General features: G+C 38.2%; 1 protein-coding gene across 2 annotated transcripts in view; it reads left to right on the forward strand.

The window, feature by feature from the left end:
* Window positions 1–16,594, forward strand: part of LOC111543188 (24-hydroxycholesterol 7-alpha-hydroxylase) — a 103,076-nt gene extending 86,482 nt beyond the window's left edge. Inside the window, exons 11-12 of one of the 2 annotated variants that reach the window (XM_023213070.1) lie at window positions 12,032–12,119; window positions 15,738–16,594. In XM_023213070.1, coding sequence (XP_023068838.1) covers window positions 12,032–12,119; window positions 15,738–15,809 — 160 coding nt within the window. In that variant the 3' untranslated portion in view covers window positions 15,810–16,594. The remainder of the gene's footprint in view (window positions 1–12,031; window positions 12,120–15,737) is intronic. The other variant, XM_023213069.2, reaches the window with a different exon arrangement.
* The last annotated feature ends 426 nt before the right edge of the window (window positions 16,595–17,020 follow it).

Below are 17,020 nucleotides of genomic sequence, written 5' to 3' on the forward strand. Positions count from 1 at the left end.
ATGATTTAAGTGTCCTGAGGTTTTCCCGGTTATGCTGAACTGTGAGTCAATTGTGTCTCTTTCCTTTATAGATTGTCCAGTCTTGGGCAGTCCTTTGCAGCAGTATAAAAATGGACTAATACAGAATGTTTACAAAGAGATACCCAAATTATTAGCTCATAGCTCATTTATATGGAAGTTTTATTTCTAGGAGAAGTAACCATAGGATCACCATTAGAACAGTGCTGGCTGCAGTCAGGAAAACAATAGCTCGAGAGCATGCATTCCTAGTAAGAGCCACGTATAATCTTCCTAGTGAAACGGAAAACAGTATCTCAAATCAAGAAGGGCTGAGGTTCTCCAGTTCTTCATTCTTGCTGTCCCATCTGCTCTTGTGACTGAGCATCAATGAGTTTGCTGTCAGATGTGCATAGAGGCCAATACCATGGCACTGGCTTTTGAGAAAAGTAAACCTTTATTGCAAGTCCACTGGCAAGGAGACAGGAGGAAATGCTCAAATCTATCTCCCCAAGCTGGAGGCTGGGGTAGTTTTCATAAGCATAGGGTAATGATGTGTGATCTGATTGGATCTTAACAATGAGGTGATGTCGGGAAGCATGATCTGACTGGATCCTGCCATGGGTGTTGACAGTGCTCTGATTGGATCCTGTATCCTGCAATGTGGTGTATGCTGCTTAATTCAGTCCCTGCTCCTTGGTCCAAGCACTTATGTTCCTCTGTGGTTGCACAGTTAGTTATCTGGGCATGCCCTGGTTACATGACCTTCACCCTGGGGGTCCATGGCAACTGAAAAGCAACTCACAACATTGTTACATAAACGTCTACACCAGATTGGTTTGATGTGGTTACACTTTCTCATCTCCTTTTTTATTTTATATATTTCCCATTTTCTTCTTTTTTTTAATGTTTTCTTCTTTTCCTTCTCATTCAACTTACCCTTATCCCTTTCTTCTCTTCCCATTTTATTCTATTTTTTTCTATATTTAATATAAAGCATCTACCTTCCCACTCTACCAGATTATGCTTTCACGGGCATTCACAATCAAAAGTTTGGTACCCCAGACATAATGTTGCATGTATAATGGATATATTTATAATTTTAATGTTGTGTGCTAAAATTAAAAGGTTTGGCAAACTGCATCTTCTAAAATATTTTTTTCCTCATTTTCCTTAACAAGTTCCTCTAGATCAGTATTCTCAAAATGTGGTCCCCAGACCACCCATATTGACATTACCAGGAAACTTGTAATAAGTGCAAGTTCCTGGGCCCTGTCCCAGATCTCGTGACTCAGAAACTTTGGGAGTGGGGCCCAGCAATCTGGTTTAACAAGCCCTCCAGGTGATTCTGATGCACTAAAATTTGAGAATCACAGGTGCTAGATTATTTTATCTCCTGCTACCATGTTGATTTTATTTTCCTAAGAGATTTCTCAGGGGAATGAGGTTGCTGAAAAAGTACTTCTGCTTTAACTTGATAGCTGTGCTTCAATGAATGATGCCTTCTGTAGGCTACCTTCTCTGAATTCCAGGGCAAGATCATTCATTTTCATAAGCTGCAGCTGGTGGCAACTAGGAATATACTTCAGACCTTTTGCTCCTGGCAACAGTGACAGCTTTCCAGCACATGCTGGCATTACCTGCAATGACTTCTAGGAGGAAAAAAGAGAGAAATGTTCTCTTTAAAAGTGACAGAGGTATTCAGTCTCAAAATCAAGACATCTAAAATTAAAATCATCAATTTTCCCCAATATTAGCATTCCTTCAGTACTCTCCTCCTATCACTGCTGTCTTAGACACCTGGGTTTTTGGAGTTATCCTTTACTCCTCCTTCCTTCTGGCCTTCTGTGTACATTTTCCACTCCTTTAAAACTAGGTCTTCTTAGCCAGGTGCCATGGCTCACACCTGTAATCCCAGAATTTTGGGAGGCCAAGATGGGTGGATCACTTGAGGTTAGGAGTTTGAGACCAGCCTGACCAACATGGTGAAACCCTGTCTCTACTAAAAATACGAAAAAATTACCTGGGTGTAGTGGCAGGTGCCTGTAATCCCAGTTACTTGGGAGGCTGAGGCAGGAGAAAACAGCTTGAACCCCAGAGGCAGAGATTACAGTGAGCCCAGATCGCACCACTGTACTTCAGCCTGGGCAACAGAGCGAGACTCTGTCTGTAAATAAATAAATAAACAAACAAATAAATAAAATAAAAAACAAACTAGGTCTCCATCACCTCAGCATCAGATGACTATTATCATTGCCTAACCCTTCTCCCTGACTGTATTATTTCTTATTTCAATCCATCTTACTCACTACATACAGATAAGTTTCCCTTAAATAATAATCTCTGATTGTCACTCTCTCATTAAGATTCTGGTGCCACTACCTGCTGGCCAAACTCATTAGCCTAAAACTCCGGGCCCTCCGTAATCTGACACCAGCCTTACCTTTCTAAACATCTGAGAATGTCCTCCCCAGAGTGTCTACTTGCTGTTCCTTACTACAGACCACCCACTCCTCCCCTTGCCCGTGTTTTCTGCTGGCTCTAGAATGTTCTTACTCAACAAGTCTACTTATTTAATGCCTCTTCTGCCATCACGGTCTAGCTCAAGTTTCACCTCCATATAAAGTCAACGTTAATCATGCCAGGTTATAGGGTTCTCTCCAGACTCCAAATTTTGTTTCCCTTGTTTCTACCTTCATCTGTTATAATACTGTGACCTCTTCCATCTCTCCATGTGCATTGCTAGCATTGTGTTGTGTAGGTCTTGGTGTTCTCAATGGCTGTGTAGCATTCCTTAATGAGGTATTTAAATACAAATGCAGAAAACATGCAAGTACCAATTATTTAAAGAATTTTCAACATGTTTATAGTTTAATGAGCTTTATTTGTAGATGTGTAATGTTGTTCTTATAAGTGTAAAAGATAAATCTGTTATAAACAATGTGCCTCATTATTTTCACTGCTTTGACGTTAGAAGTATTAAGAAAACATTACCTACATGAACATAGCTTAGCTTGCTTCTGAAGAGCTTCTGTAAAAATGCGAATTTACAAGGCCCATTTTCTTTGACATAAAAACTTTTCCATGTCCTAGGTGTCTATATGTCAGTTTCTGTTATTTTACACATTGAACAAAATTCAGTAACATAGTAAAGGCTTTAAAAAACAGTATGTTTTTTTTCACTGTAAAGAAAAAACTTTAGTGGCTAATTGAGGTAATTCTATTAGAATATCCAAATATTTGGATTTGAAGAAAATTCAACTTTTCCTTTAAGATACCAAAATCTTAATGTAATATAAATATCAATACTATCCTAATAGCTAGGTATTAATTTAATAACTAAACTAACACTAAAAAATAGAAAAGAAAAATATTAAGCCACACAAATTCAAAATGTACACTATGAATTGGCCAAAAGCCTGAGCGATCATTTATCTTTAAAGGAAATGTAGTTTTATCATTTTTAAAAACATCACATAGACTAAAATTAATTAAGGAAATTCTGCCTTATAGATTATAGTAGAAAATTATTTTAATACATTGGTAAATATTATTTCTAATCTTTTTTTGAAATTTTTTATTATTCCTTCTGTTCCTCATTCTACTTTCTCTACAGATTTTTTCTAACATGTTTTTCTGCTTCAAACTTTTAAAAATGTATGTATTTATTTATTTGTTTATTTTATTTATTTTTTAATGGAGACGGTTTCACCATGTTGCCCAGACTGGTCTCAAACTCCTGAGTTCAAGTGATCCACCTGCTTCAGCCTCCCAAAGTACCGGGATTATAGGCATGAGCCACCACGCCTGGCCTTTGCGGGCCTTTAAAATGTACTTATTTTAAATGACAAGTCAAAATTGTGTATATTTATGATGTACAATATGATGTTTTGAATATGTACATGTTATAAAATGGCTAAGTCAAACTATTTAAGATAGGCATTATGTCACATACTTTTTTTTTCAGGGGAGAACACTTAACATCTACTCTTGGTCTGAACACAGTGGCTTATGCCTGCAATCCCAGCACTTTGGGAGGCCAAGGTGGGTGGATCACCTGAGGTCAGGAGTTAGAGGCCAGCCTGGCCAACATGGTGAAACCCCATTTCTACTAAAAATACAAAAATTAACTAGGTGTTGTGGCGGGCACCTGTAATCCTAGCTACTCAGGAGGCTGAGGCAGGAGAATCACTTGAACCCAAGAGGCAGAGGTTGCAGTGAGCCAAGATCACACCACTGCACTACAGCTTGGGCAACAGAGTGAGACTCTTTCTCAAAACAAACAAACAAGCAAAAAAACTACTGTTTTAGCAACTTTCATATTGTCATTAACTGTAGCTACCATGATATACAATCAGTATATTGAACTTATTCCTCCTAACTGAAATGTGTCCTTTGAATAACATCTCCCCAACTCCCCTAACCCCAGCCTTTGGTAACCACTATTTCTAATTATTTCTAATCAAAATATACACAGTATTTCTAAAATGTTTAATATCGTGCTGTTAGCTTATGAATGTTGATCTTGTTTGCATTTCTCATTTGCTTAGCAAATTATTTTAGTGATCTAGGAAGTATTTATGGAAGACCTCCGATATGTTGTAATAATACTTCGAGAAACCCTGTTTCCACACCTAGTTATAATTGTTCAATCAGTGCAGTCTATTGAGGGGCACTTTCATTAAAGTCCCAACACTGTCACATGGCATGTTCAAACCCTCTATGAACCAGCTCCTGCTGCACTGTTCACCTTCATCTCTCATCACCTCACCTTCTGCAGGGAGTCAACAACTTGCAGGTCCCTAGATACTATTTTTCTTCTAAGTCTGTCCCTTGGAATGGATTTTCTCTCTGCCGAGTGTACCTTCTTCACTTGCACAGCTCCCACACTGCACCTCCAAATTGTTGACTGTCTTTATCACTTGTTGCAGTGCCTCTAGGGACTTGAGAGGAAGAGTGGCAGGGGCCTTTTATCCCAGGATGCTGAACTCAGAGAAGCTGGAAATCACTGCATTGGTCAATAGCAAGCTAATATTAGAGAAGGGCTTAAACCAATGATAATAAGATAGGATTTATTTGAATAAAGCAAGGAACCTACAAAACTGTTCTATAATTCACAAATACAAAATTAGCCAGCATTTTTCTAGTGCTGCCAAGTAAACATTGAATGCTAGGAAGTCACTACTTAGTTATTTGAAATGCCGACTTAGTTATTTGAAAAAGTGAGCTCATTTAATTTACTTGTAGGAAGGGAGCTAAGTACTGAAAAGAAGTGGTTACTTTATGCAAGTGGGAGCTTGATGTCTAATTTCACATATTGGTGCTTTTTGCCTTCTTTCCATTTGATAGGCTGGCTTACACCTTCCATGAAACACTTTCTTTATGGGGTTGCAGACACACCACCTTCCTTTATTATTCAGCCCTTTGGCCTACTTCTTCCTCATCTCCTTCACGCATCTTCCTCGATTTCCTGACTTCCAACTTTTAGATGATCCCAGGGCTCCTTTCATAGATTTTTTTTAAAATCAAGTCTATTTAACTCACTCTCTAAGTGATCTCATACTGCCCCATGGGTTTAAATAATTGTCTAAATAACAATAACTCTTATATTTATAAATCTTCTATCTCTGACCCTGAATGAATCCTTCCTAATCATGGGGCTCATTACTTAGCTTCCATTCAACATCTCCCTTGGATATCTAAAAGGCACTGGTCTATAGAGAGCTGTACTTAACAAGTCCAAAACTGAGCTCCAGATTAGAATTCCCTCAACCTCCTCTTCCTTCAATCTTCCCCATTTCTGAGGTAAATAACAGCTGTATCCTTGCATTTCCTCAAGTCAAAAACTTTGGAGTCATCCTTGACTCCTTTATATTCATCACATGCATAATGTAAACCATCAGTCCATCCTGCAGAATATATCCAGACTCTAACTGTGGCTCACAACTATTTCTACCATCCTGGTCTAAGTTACCACTTTCTATTGTCTGGAAAATTGTAGTGGCTTTCTTATCACTCTTTTTGTTTCCATCCATCTCACCCTGTATTTTATTCTCAGTGTAGCAACTGCAGGATCCTTTCAGAGCTTGTCATACTTCTCAAAACAGTCTAGTAGCTTCCCACTTTAACATTAGCCTTATCATCATTACTCATTCTTCTAACTCTGGGTTTTTGCACCTTTTATGGCTCACTCTCTTATTTTTTTCTAGGGTCTGATAAAATGTCATCTCATCAGAGAGGCCTTCCTTCTCTAAAATATTTTAGCCCACACCTCCATCAACTTCCTTTCCTGTTCTTATTTTTTATTCTACTATGTATTCTACTAGAATTTAAGCTTCATGAGAACATGAATATTGTTTTTGTTTCCTGGGGTGACTTCAGTGCTTAGAAGTATATAAAGCACATAAAGACACAATAAACATCGAATGAATGAATGAATGAATGGGGGTCTTATTTTATTGTTAGAACTCTTAGTGTATAATCTCAGTGTCGCTTTACTGTTCCCACAAAAATCACTTTTTTTCCAAAGGAGAAGAGAGAAAAGACAGGTGTCTTACATTCACACCCTAGTTATCCACTCAAATTTGACCCTTAGTGTTCTACAATCTTTGCTGAGCTCCCAGCTCCTCCACGTGCTACCACTCACAACACTGAAGATGAGATGCTGCTTTTTTCAGATCATCTCCAGCAGAGGGAAGAAAGTGAGGCTACTCATGCTTCCTGCCATTATATCACCTCTTTACTTTCCACTGTACTATGACACAAGATAGTGTGAATGTATCAGTTCTTAAGGAATTTTTAGGGTAAACAAATTACAGCATAGGTAGGGAAATATTAAAATTGTACATAAAATGCTTCTTTTCCTATAGTCCCAGAGAAAAACACTTAAATTGAGCACTTCACAGAAGGTTCCTTTTTCCTAACCTTATATGCCTTTACATGGCAATATGTTTGTCTCTTTGCAAAATAGTCACAGAGCAACTCCTTTTAGTCTCATCTCTCCTCTGAGAAGCTGATTTTACTCCAAGATACACCACCCTCCCTCCATAGGTCATTTCTCAGTCTGAGTATAGAGTAATATGAGGGGCTTTAGCAGAACCGTCCATGGTTGTTCTTGGGACTTGAGTTCCTCAGAACTGTCCATGGCGGGCACAGGCACACTATGTCCTTAAGACCTGCCCAAATATTACTTCTTTAAATTTTCTACTGAATGGTTAACTGTCATTTCAACATCAGTCTCTTTCTCTCTTTTATACATTTCCCAAAGACAATCATCTTTTTTCCTAATGCATGCTATAATCTAAATCCTTATGGAGGAAACTAAATATTTACCCCCAGATTATTTAGGCTGGTCTCTCTCATGGTAAAGTTAGTGCATTATTGTAAGGAACAGTGATAGAGTTTGCCTCTGTGTCCCCACCCAAATCTCATGTTGAACTAGAATCTTTACATTAGGAAGAGGAGGGGCCTGGTGGGAGGTGATTAAATCATGGGGGTGAACTTCCCCCTTGATGTTCATGATAGCGAATGAGTTCTCACGAGATATGATGGTATAGAAGTGTGTGGCACTTCCCCTTTGCTCGCTTTCTCTCTCCAACCACCATGTGAAGAAGGTGTTGCTTCCCCTTCACTTTCTGCCATGATGGTAAGTTTCTTGAGGCTTCCCAGTCATACTTCCTGTTAAGCCTCCAGAACTGTGAGTCAATTAAACCTCTTTTTTTCATAAATTACCCAGTCTTAGATAGTTCTTTTCACAGTGTGAGAACAGATGAATACAAACAGTATTAGCTCCCTTTCTTTATACCTTGTCTGCTTATTATTTCTCTTTCTATTCTTTAAACACATTGTAAGTCCTCTGGCTTGCATAGTTCCCAACAAAAAGTCTATGTTAACTTTTAATGTTTGTTGTTCTTTATTTGTGATGTCTTTCTTTTCTGGCTACTTAAATTTATTTTTAATCCCTGGGTTTGTTTATTTATTTATTGCAGTTTGATTATGATTTGCCTTAACATGATTTCTTTTTTCTTTCTTTTCTTTTTTCTTTTTTTTTTGTTTTGTTTTGAGACAGAGTCTTGCTGTATCACCCAGGCTGGAGTGCAGTGCTGGGATCTCAGTTCACTGCAAGCTCCGTCTCCTGGGTTCATGCCATTCTCCTCCCTCAGCCTCCCAAGTAGCTGGGACTACAGGCGCCCACCACCACGCCCGGCCAAGTTTTGTATTTTTAGTAGAGATGGTGTTTCACCATCTTGGCCAGGCTGGTCTTGAGCTCCTGACCTCATGATCCACCCGCCTTGGTCTCCCAAAGTACTGGGATTACAGGCATGAGCCACTGTGCTTAGTTGTTTTTTTTTTTTTTTGAGACAGAGTCCTGCTCTGTTGCCCAGGCTGGAGTGTAGTGGTGCAATCTCGGCTCACAGCAACCTCCACCTTCCAGGTTCAAGTGATTCTCTTTCCTCAGCCTCCCAAGTAGCTGGGATTACAGGTACACACCACCATGCCCAGCTAATGTTTTTGTATTTTTAGTAGAGATGAAGTTTCGCAATGTTGGCCAAGCTGGTCTCGAGCTCCTGGCCTCAGGTGATCCACCGGCCTCGGGCTTCCAAAGTGCTGGGATTACAGGCGTGAACCACTGTGCCTGGCCGGCATGATTTTCTTTATATTTCTTCTGCTTGGGGTCATGATCTGTAAATTATAGTTTTCAAAAAAAATTGAAAATGTTTCAGCTATTACTTTCTAAAATATTTTCCCTCCTTGCTCATCTGTATCTCTAATAACATGTATGTTAGACTTCTTTATTTTATAAGTTAATAATCTATTTTTCCTTTAATTCTATGTACTTCATTTTAGATATTTTTCTTTGTTATGTTAAGTAAGTTTCATTATCTTTTCTTTGGCAGTATTTCCCATCTGTTAATCCCATGCAGTTTAGTTTTCATTTAAGATATTGAATTTTTCATTGCTAGAAGTACAATTATTTTTTAAATATCTTATCTTTCTCTCCTCATCATGCTGTTTTTTTCCTACCTTTATAAACCTGTGGAGTATATTAACTATTTTTAATATTTGTCATTTCTGGGCCTATATTTTTTCAGTGGGCTTTCTCTTGGTTTGGGGCCATTTTTCTGTTTTGTTTTTTCTAAGCCTGTTAACTTTGAATAGATGGCAAGACATAAATGTTAAGTGCCATGGATACTGGGCTATGTCGTATCCTTTTAGTTTAGACTTTATTATGACATCTAGTTAGTTCAAAACTTGTTTTTAAGCTTCAGTAAGGTAAATCCAGAGCATCATTTAATGTAAAATAATATAATCCCACTACTAAGGCAATACTCATTTAAGAGCTCTAGCTAATGGTCCATGTGCTATATGATGGTTGGACTTTTTCTTGTGTGAACACAGCCTCCATGTCTGGTGTGAGCTCTTGGCCTTATTCAGGTTCTTGCGCTTTGATTTTCCTTTCATTGTTGTTTTTCAGCCTCTATAGTTTCCTCTCACACGTGCAGATATCAGACCTCTGCCAAATACTCAAGTAGACCGCTGTCTAGATCTCTGGAATACTCTTGCTCTCTCTTGTGAAACTTCTTCTTTTCTGATACTCTTCTCTACAAATTTTAGTCTCCTTAGCTTGGCTCAACTTAATAATACTCTCAGACCTGTGAGGGTATTTCTGTCCTTGCACTGTGGCCTGGAAACTGCCAGAAGCAGGAAACTGAAGCAATCAAGGGGTTCATCTCATTCTTTACTTCCTCTTGAGATCTTTGTCCTACACTGGATTTTGCCCCATTTTTGAGTTAAGGCAGGAAGATAATACCAACTTTTGTCACTTTATCATGGCCAGGAATGGAAGTTCCAATTGGTTAAAAGTTTGACAAAACCTTAGTTGTGAGAAACTCTGAACCTTCATACAAGTTAGTAAAATTGTTTTTTCTTAGAAACGTTGCTGACTTTGATGCAAATCAGTAAATATTAGGCATGTCCTATTTCATAGACACTGATACTCTTTTAGAATAAATTATCTTTAGCATTTGCAAGTAAGTAGGGTTACATTTGCATCATAAATATTACTGAATAATTGATGTGATATTCAGATGGCTTATAGCAACACCTGGAGTGCTCCAGATTTCATTTGAAATAAAATACAGTCAAGATGTTTCAAGAACAGCAGTGGGGAAAAATCTAACTATTTGATATGAATATGAGATCATCAATATGTATGCCTTCACTCATTCAATCAATAAACATTGAGGATTTAAAGATAAGACATAGTTCCTCTTTTTTGTGAAGACTGTAGTCTATAAAGGAAGACAGACATGCAAATTACTAGCTGTAATATAGTAAGATATAGTAGGATTGTAGGATAAAGACATTAGTTAAGGGATATGTAAAGTGCCACAGAAATACAGAGACCAGTGGAGAGGGCAGGAAATTGAATCTGCTCTATGGAAGGCATCACTTTCCATCACTATTATTCAATTAACATTATTAAGTACTAATAGTGTGCTGTGCACTGTGCTAAGGCCTCATAATACAAATCCTCCTCAGAGAGAGCCATGGTTAACAAGCAATCACAAATGTGGTGCAGTAGCAGCTGTGGGCAAGATGTGACCAGGGAACCATGTGGTGGAGAGGACAGCCCCGGGGACAGTTATCAGGAATGCTTCCAGAGGAGATTGAGCCTCAGAAAGGGAAAGGCTTGTGGCCCAGAGCATCATCATTCAGAGAATGTCAGGTAATATAACGTGGCTAGAGCCACGTGGTATCAAGTGGGAGCTCTGGGGGAGAGGAGACTGCAGAGATAGGTAAGGGGCGGATCTTCAAGGGCTGGCTGTTTTCTGCTGTGGTGTTTGAAGATCTGTGTTTTAGAAAGTTTACTCCAGTGGTAGGATAAAGGACAGAGTAGAGGGAAGTGAAACTGGAAGCAATGTGGAAGCTAACTTGATTCAGTAATCCAGGAAATAAATGATGAAGAACTACACTGAGGGAGTCATGGAGGGACCGGAGATAAGGGGTTAAGGAGGGGAATTAAGAGCTATTTAGGAGAACAATAAAAAAAGGACTTGGTGCCTAATTGGATATGGAGAGTGATGGAGAGGATTGAGTCTATGACAATGTTCTGTCTTGTTGGACTAATTGTATCATTAAGGGCTGTGTTTCCTAAACGGGTTTCCCAACCCTGCAGAGAGTTCAAAACAACCCAATGGGACACAAGGAAAAATAACAGAATTCTATTTATACTTTTTTCAGGTTTTTAGTTTCTATTTGTATGTGTCTTAGAAAATAGACACTAAACAGTGTAGTATATGTAATTTAAAATAAATGAGTATCAATATATTGCAGGGCATGCTGAAATATTTTATTATCAAGAGTGTGTGATCAAAATGCTTGGGCACTCTAGAGACAAGGAATGCAAAAGGAAAAGTGGATTTGGAGGTCCTAGGGAATTTGATGTTCCTGTAGAACATTCAGGCAGTAATTTCCAGTGGGCAACAGGGTCTAGACTTAAGTAGGACTGTCCAGCAAGCCTTCTGTGATCATGGAATTATCTTAAATATACACTGTCCAGTATAGTAGCCCATAACCACATGTAGCTTTTGAGCACTTGAAATATGGCCAGTGCAACTGAGGAACTGAAATTTTCCATTTCGCTTAATCTTAAATTTATTTATTAAATGTATTTAATTATTTAATTATATTAAATGTATTTAATTATTGAAATAGCCACTTGTAGCTAATGGCTATGATACTGGAAAGCACAGTCCTAAAGAGAGAGACTTGAGACTGTCATTTATTGAGAGCTCCCACTGGCTCAGCACTTTATATACATTTTAAAGCAATTTAATCATCCCACTACCCTATGGAGTAGGTGGTATTAAGAAAGTAAAGAGTTCAGTTCTTACTCTGTCCTTTAAATAGGAAAAGAGTATATTGTAAAGAAGAGCATGTTTACTTTGAAATATGTATACTGTCTAGATATTCTCTGTTGGCAGATATTTATACATCTTAATCAAATAACAATTGTATTCTTTTCTTTCAGGTGGTTTGCTCTGTTAGAGGTTCAGATGTGTGTTATTTTAATACTTTATAAATATGACTGTAGTCTTCTGGACCCATTACCCAAACAGGTAAATGTTTTCAGAATTTTGAGTATCATGACTAATTATAAATATGACATAACCACCCCCACCTCCCCCAATTTTAATTACTAGAGAGGAGCTGACATTTCCTCACTTAGGCCTGATCTTAACAGGTGCCTTGGATTGAACCAGACTGAGAAGATACTCGGTCTCCTTAATTCAGGATCTAATCTATGTACCCAATTACTACCTGGCTGGGCCTTAATAGCAGTCTTTCCACCACTTCCAGTGTTAGGAGCTCTTCAATGCACTTACCAATTTGAACACTTTTCCCTGAGTTAAATAAACATGGCCCCAACTTTGCCCTTATTTTTCTTTTGTTTTTTTTGAGATGGAGTCTCGCTCTGTTGCCCAGGCTGGAGTGCAGTGGCGCCATCTCAGCTCACTGCAAGCTCCGCCTCCAGGGTTCACACCATTCTCCTGCCTCAGGCTCCCGAATAGCTGGGACTACAGGCGCCCACCACCACGCCCAGCTAATTTTTTTTTTTTTTTTTTGTATTTTTAGTAGAGACGGGATTTCACTGTGTTAGCCAGGATGGTCTCGATCTCCTGACCTCGTGATCCCAAAGTGCTGGGATTACAGGTGTGAGCCACTGTGCCCAGCCACTTTGCCCTTATTTTCTAGAAAAGAATGTCTGTGATCCAAAGATGAACTATTGTTTTCAATGCAAGTCATAGCCCTTGGTGCATCTGAAAAGCAATGGCATGGGAAAAAACTTAACCTAGCAGTAAAAACAGTGAACAGAAATGAAAAGGTCATGACTTTATTCCTACTTCAAACTATTGAATATTCCAGTCATTTAAGTTTTCTGTAGGTCTATTCTCATAGATCAGTGGCTCTCGAATTGGTGTGAGCATCAGCATCACTAGTAGGGCTTGTTAGAACAGACTGGATAAAGGTGCTATTTATCGCTAGAATTTCTGATCCAGTAGGAACCAGGGAGGGGCTACAGAACTGCATTTCTTTCTTTTTTTTTTTTTGGTTTTGTTTTTTGTTTGTTTGTTTTTGAGACAGAGTCTCCAAGGAGTGCAGTGGCACAATCTCAGCTCACTGCAGCCTCCACCTCCCAGGTTCAAGTGGTTCTCATGCCTCAGCCTCCCTGGTAGCTGGGCCTGCAGGTGCGCACCACCATGCCTGGCTAATTTTTTGTATTTTTAGTAGAAACGTCGTTTCACCATGTTGGCCATCTGCTGGTCTCCCAAAGTGCTGGGATTGTAGGCGTGAGCCACAGCGCCGGGTCCAGAATTTGCATTTCTAACAAGTTCCAGGTGATGTTGCCGCTGCTGCTGCTTGTCTGGGTGCCACACTTTGAGGACCTCTGTTGTAAGAAATAAAAGGAAGTTCAATTTAAATCCAAATGTTTGGAAATCATGTGAAAACTTTGGGTAAAGGGTGCTATTTAAACTGGGGCTGAAGATCAGAAATTAAGCATTGCAATCTTAGAGCTATTCACATAGCGTTTTGTGCTTTGATTTACTCTTGATATAATAAGGCTAATGTATGGAGAGATAAATAAAACTCTTGGGTGACATTTCAACAGGAATTATGTAAGTGCATAAGTGACACAGAAAATATTTTATTACTCACAAATATGCACATTTCAGCATTTCACTTGATTTCTTTTGCACTTCTATTTTGAGGACAAGTAACTTATCAGTGATGAAGAGCTCTCAGAATCTTATAATGAAAGGGAACTCAAAACAACTTTCACAAAGGTTCTCAGCTACCTGCTATGTTGGTGACAAAATGAACATCAGGGTCAGGCTTTATGTACATCAAATAGTAGTTCCTGATCCACTGAGTTGAATGTCACAATTTTGCTCAGGATTAAACTCAACATACAAAGATTTTCCCACCAGCAAGAGGACATCAGAATGCCTTTTCAGATGAGAAGGATGGCATTTGTTAAAACCATGGAGATTAGTAATTTTGACTAATTCCTTAGGCAGGATTTTTCCTAGCATTTTCTTCCTAAGAATTCTATTATCTGTATTTAATTTCTTATACTATTTTGTATATGTCCTATTTATGTTTTGACACCACTGAGAACATTTTTTAAAGAAGTGATCTCTCACGTTATAAAAAGTACAAGTCTGAGTGAATTCCCATGATCTCAAAGAGCATTTTATTTCAAAATTCTTATTCTTGAATGAGAAACATCAATTAACATTATTTAACTATTGAACTTGTTTCAATAAATTGTAAAATCAGGTGATCAGAAAGTGCAGGAAATGGCCTTCAAATCACCAGGCTCTTCTAGGAGAAGGCAGGGATGGGTTGTCAAAGCATGTCCTGAACCGTCTATTGTCTGGTGCAGGGAAATCAGTGGACTTGGAAACCAACTCCCTTGAAGGAATTTAATTAACATAGTAGAAAAAATCAAATGCTAGAATCTCTAATATTAATTTTGCAACAGCCCAATGTTTCATTTTACCTCAAAGGGCCTTAAGTAATGTAATGTTAATTCCCTTCCATTATGAACCAAACAAAAAGGAAATACTACAAAGTTTAAGGATCTGTGATCAGGCAGCAGTGTCCTGATGCTCGCTGTGGGGGCTGTTCCATTTCGAGCATTAAGGAAGAATCAACTTTAATTCTCTTGCAAAAGCAAGCACATGTTTGCTAACGTAGTGGGTTTTTATTTCTTTGTATGGTTGTTTGTTTGTTTGTTTCATTTTACTTTTTGGGTTCACAGAGCCTTAGGAAGTCTCACAAAACACATGGATCCCCTTTGTAGAAAAGTGTATAATTCTTCATACACACAAAGTTGTGGATGCAATTTCAGTGGGTTCATGGACCCCTGTGACTTATTCTATCAACTCTCTGAAGAATCTCCTTGCTAAAGAGCCCATTTTGTGCCCTATTTCATTCAAACTTGAAAATAGACTGATTCTAAATTAGATCCACCTCATCTTTCCTCATTCCTCATCTCCCCTCAGCCCTCATGGTTGACAGAAAAGGTTCCTTTTCTTTTTCAATCCCCAAAACCTCAAAAATCTCTTTGTATTATTTACCATACACTGACCTCTGCTTGACCCTACACAGTTTCATATCTTATTTCTAACTCGGGCGAAAAAGGTCAGAACATTTGGAATCTACAAAGTATCTTTATGGAGGCTACAGAACAAGACTCCGTCTCAAAAAATATATATATCTTTCTGGAAAGTCATGATCATCAATACACTGTAAGTGGTTCACATCACCAACTCCACATCATTCTTTAAACACCTATAGCCTGCAGTATGGAGATCTCACCCAGCGATTCTAAATGAAGTGTCAGTTTTTGAGCCAGAATTGTAGAAAGAGCCTTATTTGTGGTAACCTCTTTAGCCAGATAAAGCGAAGGGTGGCAGGCCCATAGCCTTCAGGTATGTAAAACTAAAGAGATTGTTATTAGAATAAGGAATTGTATTCTTTTTCTTCTGCCTGAATTGAAGGCTAAAGTTGATGTTGGACATTGTGAAGTTCATTGATGCAAACATTGCCCAACTTGAAAAACCTAAACTCTGTATATTTTAGAGAAGATTACAATGGAATAAACCTTAGGTCTGAAAATGTGGTCTTATGTCTCTTAATTTCTATTTCTTCTGCATTTCTGTTTTTAGAGTTCTTTACATTTGGTGGGTGTCCCCCAGCCAGAAGGGCAATGCCGAATTGAATATAAACAAAGAATATGACATCTGTTGGGCCTCACAAGGGCCAGGGCCTTCTGCAGGAGTGGCACCACCCCACCTGGCAGCACCTAGACCTGAGCTCTACAAAAAAACACTGCTTCACTTGTTTTGGGACTTAGTTCAAGAACACATTCAAATGGCGCATGTCTTTGGTATCTTCAACAGTAGACCAAGAATCTAACATCACTCTCGGTAATATAGAGACCGGAATACATGGTTTAGAGGAAATGATCAAATGATCCAAAAAAAAACCCCACATTTTTAAAGAAGTTGGAATCTGATTTCATGCATAACTCTATTAAAACATTAAATAGATATAATGTCATTTGAATGAAAATCTTATCACATTAAATCCACTGTGAAGGTAGCATACTTAAATCTCTATTTTGAAAAGACTATAAGGCTTAGATTTTTTAAATTTAATCATTATTTCTACAAATTTCTATTTTTCTTAATATGATTCTCAACTAGCAGTTGGAACTCCTAGGCTCCATTAACATAATTCTTTATTGTAAACATATCTAATGCTAAAAGTAATAAAATGATAATTTCTGAGAACTGTGAGGACAGAAATGGTGTCTTATATTCATTTCTATACTCTATTATGCTCAGGATTGTACCTTCTCTACAGAGTATATTCAGTAAATGTATGTTGATTGATGTATTGATTTATATTTTAATTAATGTGGAAGCACTGTTTTGACTCAAGGTGTTTGCAATTATAGTTTGGCAGATATCGTATTTTTGCTAATGCATAGAAACACAAATATAATGGTGTGCCAAGACAAGTAAGTATAGTGGAATCTCTTAAAGACTTATAACTGTCAAATATTTACCATGAAATCCAGAAAAGAAATCTTACCATGTTCAGGAAAACATATGACACTAATAACAGAGTGAACACTTATGTCATAATTTATCTTCCAGTATTCCATAAAGAGCTGCTTGCCTCTCTTATTTCACAGCGAGGAAGCTTTGTGTGGTACATGTTGTTTTTCTGTGGCTTATTTGCTTCCCTGGGCTAGAATTATCCCATGAGGTTGATAATGATTGCTTAGTCATCCATTTTCTACTAGCAAGCACATGACTCCCTAGGAGAAAGTTAAGTACTTTGACGTGCATTAACTCTTCCAGACTAATGTAGTGATTTTGAAGCTGAGTTAGTAGCTCACAGCTTAGCTTATAGGCTCAGGGATCTGGAGTCAGAAGGAGCT

Source organism: Piliocolobus tephrosceles, chromosome 5, assembly GCF_002776525.5.
Source record: "Piliocolobus tephrosceles isolate RC106 chromosome 5, ASM277652v3, whole genome shotgun sequence".
Taxonomy (NCBI): domain Eukaryota; kingdom Metazoa; phylum Chordata; class Mammalia; order Primates; family Cercopithecidae; genus Piliocolobus; species Piliocolobus tephrosceles.